At 42.3% G+C, this 5,335-nt stretch overlaps 2 protein-coding genes across 4 annotated transcripts in view; one reads left to right on the top strand and one right to left on the bottom strand.

Annotated features, from left to right (window-relative positions):
• Positions 1-5,335, bottom strand: part of Znf667 (zinc finger protein 667) — a 76,461-nt gene that overhangs the window by 35,314 nt on the left and 35,812 nt on the right.
• The window catches only part of Znf583 (zinc finger protein 583), a 17,025-nt gene that overhangs the window by 6,922 nt on the left and 4,768 nt on the right, over positions 1-5,335 (top strand). For 2 of the 3 annotated variants that reach the window (XM_029479242.1, XM_029479241.1), the window contains exons 3-4: positions 462-588; positions 2,378-2,476. In XM_029479242.1, the coding sequence (XP_029335102.1) occupies positions 462-588; positions 2,378-2,476 (226 nt within the window). The remainder of the gene's footprint in view (positions 1-461; positions 589-2,377; positions 2,477-5,335) is intronic. The other variant, XM_021166524.2, reaches the window with a different exon arrangement.

The following is a 5,335-nucleotide window of genomic DNA, read 5'->3' as shown; positions in this document are numbered from 1 at the left end:
GAAGTCTAGCACTTGGGAGGCTGAGGCAGGGGAGGGGAGGGGAGGGGAGAGGAGGGGAGGGGAGGGGAGGGGAACAAAGATAGACACATAATCTTAGCTCTTGGAAAGCTGAGACAGAAGGGTTGTGAATTCAAGACAGCCCTGAGCCACATACTAAAGACAGCCTGTGGCTGTCTTTAAAAGTTGGGTTTTTTGCTTCTACCAAAGTATAGACAGTTTAGCTACTGCTAACCTTTGTCTGTTGTGTTTTATTGTGTTGTTATTTGCTTGTTTGTCTGAGACAAGGTATTACAATGGAGCTTTGAACTCACTATGCAGCCCACACTGGCCTGGAACTCTGGGCATCCTACCTCTGCCTCCTGAGTGCTGGGATTACAGAAATGTGCTGCCATGCCCAGCTTTAACTATTTAACCTAGGCCTGTTTGAGGAATTGAACCAGAATACATTTATATCATTTCAGAATTTGCTGACATTTGAGGATGTGTCTGTAAATTTCACTCAAGAGGAATGGCAGTGGCTGAGTGACACACAGAGAAATTTGTACAGGAAGGTGACATTGGAGAACTATAGGAGCCTGGTGTCGCTGGGTAAGGCAGTCTACAGAATCCCAAGTCTGTGTTCCATGAACTGTCTCTGGGTCGCTTTACTAAATTTCCTCTTTTTATTAAAAATTTTAAAAATTATATTCAACTCTATCTCTCCCTTTTTCTTTGGGTATGTTTATGTATGTGTCTATGTGTGAGTGTGTGTGTATGTGAGTGTGTGTGTGTATGTGTATGTGTGTGTATGTATGTGTGAATGTTTGTATCTATATGTGTGTATCTGTGTATGTATGCATGTGCTTATATGTGTGTGTATGCATGTGCTTATATGTGTGTGTATGCATGTGCTTATATGTGTGTGTATGCATGTGTTTTGTATGTGTGTGGATATGTGTATGTATGTGCATGTGTTTTATATGTGTGTGTATGTACTTATGCGTCTGTGAATGTGTGTGTAAATGTGTATATGTATGTGAATGTGTGTATGTGTATATGTGTATGTGTGTTTGTGTGTGTGTTGGGGAATTGTATGTACATGCCACAATGTGCATGTGAAGTCAGAAGACAACTCCATGGAGTCAGTTCTCTCTCCCACCTTTTCAGAGGCTCTGAGAGTGGAACGTGGGTCATCAGACTTACACAATACACACTTTTCCCATTTTATTTGCCTGATTTCTCTTCTTTTAAGCCATATGGTGACACATGCCTATAGTTCTGAGGGCTGGTGTATCAGTCAGTCTTCCTAATTCTGTAACCCTTTAATACCCTTCCTCATGTTACAGACATCCACAACCATGAAAATATTTATGTTGTTACTTCATAAGTGTAACGTTGCTCTGTTATGAATTAAAATGTAAGTATCTCAGTTTTCTGATGGTTGTAGCCCCTGTGAAAGGGCCTTTCAACCCCAGAGGGCTCATGATCCATAGGTTGAGAACCACTGCTCTAGGGGAACAGAACTGATAGGATTAGTAAATGTACATGAGTATACATATATGTATACATACTCACACACACATGTATATATGTGGGACTTATTAGAGTAGCTTACAGGCTATGGTCTAGCTAGTCCAACAGTGATTGTCTACCAACCGAAGGTCCAAGAATCCCGTAGTTGTTCTGTCCATGAGGCTGGATGTCTCAGCTGGTCTTCACTATATACCAGAATCCCAAAGAGGTAGACTTTAATGCCAATGAAGGAATGAACTTACCAGAGAAAAAGATCTGGATTAAAAGTGGGTCTCCCCACAGGGCAGTGGTGGCACATACCTTTAATCCCAGCACTCAGGAGGCAGAGGCAGGCAAATATCTGTGAGTTTGTTCACTGATACCAGCCTGGTCCACAGAGCAATTTCCAGGACATCCAGGGCTACACAGAGAAACCCTGCCTCAAAATAAAACAAAACAAAATAATAAATAAATAAAATAAAAAATGGGTCTTCCCACTTCAAATACTTTGAGAAAAAAATTCCTTCCAGGTATACTCAGCCACTTGGGTTTTAGTTAATTCCACATGTAGTCAAATTGATAACCATGAATAACCAACACAATCAGGGTGGAGGACTGCTTTGGGGAAACAGCCTGGGCAACCTAGCAAACCCGGTTCCAAAAGTTCAAAGAGAATTGTGTGCCTTACCCCACCCCCCCACCCCACCCCCAGTTTCTACTCTCCAAATAAGTTACATTTTACAGAATTACAGCTTTTGTAGATTGCTCCTTATTGCCATTTACTCTAAAGAATATTTCCCATCCTCCTCAGCTCCCACCTTTCTGACGAGCAGCACACTTGATTTGACCTCTGAGAGTGGCTAATTCCTCTTGTGTTTCTTGGAAGCAGGAATTCCTGTTTACAAACCAGCCGTGATCTCATTACTGGAACAAGGAAAAGATCCCTGGATGGTGCAGAAGAAGGGAGCAAGAGACACTTGTCCTGGTGAGTGGGGATCTTTGGAGTAGCTTTTCTTAAAGCATCTGGTCTACATAGATCAGTGGTTCTCAACCTTCCTGATGCTGCGGCCCTTTGTGTAGTTCCTCATGTTGTAGTAACTCCAAACACAAAATTATTTTTGTTGTTACTTCATAACTGTGATTTTGCTACTGTTATGAATCTTAATGTAAATATCTGTGTTTTCTGACGGTCTTAGGCAATCCCTCCGGAAGAGTAGGGGGTCACAACCCCCAGATTGAAAACCGCTGGTGTAGCAGGTGCTCTGTTGTGCCAAGCTTCTGGTTTAGAGTGAGTTATTAGATACACAGCCTGAGGCAGTATAAGAAGAAAACAGCAAGCTGCAAAAAGACATTGGAGCATCATGTCAGAAGCCAAAATCAGCAGGACCTCCTGATTGACATGGAGGGTTCCAAGCAAATCACCTCCTGCATTGACCTTCTGTTAGCCGCTTCCACCACAGTCGGATTTCTATCATAGCGTAGGCAGTAGCTGCTTTGGGAAGGTGCCTGGGAATGTCCACCTCCTAGCTGTGTTCAAGGACACAGTGTTTTCTCTCTAGCAATTCTCTCTTCTTTTCTCAGGGACATGGTGTTCTACTTCTATAGGATTTATTTTTATTTTGTGTGTGAGTGTTTGGTCTGCATAGTATGTAACACGCGCAGAGGCAAGAAGAGGGAGGCATGCCTGGACCTGGATTTACTGCCCCCTAAAAATCACTGGGTGTCGGGAACTCAACCTTGGGCCTTAGCAAGAGCTGCAAGCACACTTGCCTGCTGAGCCCTCTCTCCAGCACCGTGAATATGGTGTTCCTCTTGGAGGCTATTCAGGGTTGAGTTGGAAGGGACAGCCCATCCCGAGACAAGGGATCTTGGGGGACACTCTTAAGACATGCATGCTTGAGTCTGAAGTGAGTGGACTAGTGGACACATCTGGAATTAGCTTCTCAGTGGGTTTACACAGCACATCACAAGTTTTTAAAGGACTCATTCATTCTTGTTATTCTGTGTGTGGGTGTTTTGCCTGCATGTAAGTATGTGTACCATATGAGTGCAGTGCCCATAGAAGCCAGAAGAGGGCATCGGAACTAGTTACACCTAGTTGTTAGATACCTCGCAGTTGCTTGAGGTCAAACCTAGTCCTCTAAAAGATCAGCACATGCTCTTAACTACTAAGCCATCTCCCCAACCCAGCACATGACAATGTAAAGACAGAATGGAGTATAATTGTAGCATCAAGGCCTGGGAAGAGATGCTGAGCATGCGCCCTGAATTGCTCTCTTGGTACACTTTATCTCAAAAGTTACTGTCCTGCCTGGCACTGGTGGCCCACGCCTTTAATCCCAGCACTTGGGAGGCAGAGGCAGGCGGATTTCTGAGTTCGAGGCCAGCCTGGTCTACAGAGTGAGTTCCAGGACAGCCAGAGCTACACAGAGAAACCCTGTCTCGAAAAACAAAAAAACAACCAAACAAAAAAGAAATGATGTATTGGGTTGCTGTTCATAAGTCCATTTTATTTTTTGAGATCCAGCATGTGGGTTTATTTTGTGTTTCTGTTCTTTCAATTCTCTGTTTTTGTTTTTTTTTCTTTTCCTCCTAATTTTGTTGTTTATTGTATTCTCCATATTGGTGTAAGGGTAGCTTAGTTTATTCTTTCTCATTTAGTGATACAGTTGTCGGGGGCTGTGAGATTTCCTCTGTGTATCTTGCACTGTCTCCTGTAGATTCTGATAGATCATGGATTTTGTTACTATTCTTTCCTATAGTTTTAAATTTCTCTTCCACTTGAGTTGTTTGTTTATTTATTTATTTTTTGTTTTTTCAATATGGAGTTTCCTCTGTGTAGCCCTGACTGTCTTAGAACTCCCTTAGACCAAGCTATCCTAGAACTTGCCGAGATCTCCCTGTCTCTTCTTCCTGAGTGGGCATGTGCACCACTGCCCAACTCACTTGAGTTGTTTAAAAGATAATGTTAGGGTTCAAGAATCTCTGAAAGAAGACCCTAGACTCGAATAGTATGCAAAGGCAAAAAGTGTTTATTCTGAAAAAATCACCAGCATGCAGGGGTCAATCGTTTCTCAAGATGGCGACCAAGGGATATGATCTGCAGGGTCAATTTAAAGCCTGTTAGGGTAGGAATAGGTGACTTTTACCTTTCTTTCTGTTAATTGGTTGGCTCTGACTCCAGTGGTGTGGGTGCCTTTGTGATTGGTTAGGGCTCTGGGCACTTTCCAGGGTAGCGAAGCATGCTCAGCTTGGCTGCCCACAGGTCCCTGGATCCAGCTTCTCGTTTCTGGGAGACAGTAACTTGGGCCTAGACTCCCAGACTGCCAGTTTGCAGCCTGTGTGGGGTCAGCCTGGCTCTGGCTAACTCAGCCCTCTCAATAACTTTCTTGTTGCATTGAGTTTTGGTCAGATTATTTTATTGTATTGATCAGATGCCATTAATATTATAGACAGTAAGCCACATTCATTTAAATCATATGGTTTGAGGCATTTGACACAGGTTATTTTATACTAAGTTTTGACACCATGCAATACCATTTGTAAGATTGCTTTAACTATTTCAGAATATTTGCATTTCATATAAATTTTTGAATGTAAATGAGAAATTTTATTCAAAGAGCTTCATTTGGGACTATGCTTATATATCAATTGAGAAAGAAATGACATTTAACCCTTTAAAATCCAACAACATGTTTTAATTTTTTCTACTTTGTCATAGGAATATTTTATAATGCCCAATCTAATAGTCTTCTTTCCTTTCCTTTCCTTTCCTTTCCCTTTCCCTTTCCCTTTTTCCCTTTCCCTTTCCCTTTCCCTTTCCCTTTCCCTTTCCCTTTCCCTT

The sequence above is a fragment of the Mus caroli genome, chromosome 7, assembly GCF_900094665.2.
Source record: "Mus caroli chromosome 7, CAROLI_EIJ_v1.1, whole genome shotgun sequence".
Lineage (NCBI taxonomy): Eukaryota > Metazoa > Chordata > Mammalia > Rodentia > Muridae > Mus > Mus caroli.
The sequence above is the reverse complement of the archived record's forward strand: the minus strand, read 5'-3'. Positions and strand labels throughout refer to the sequence as shown.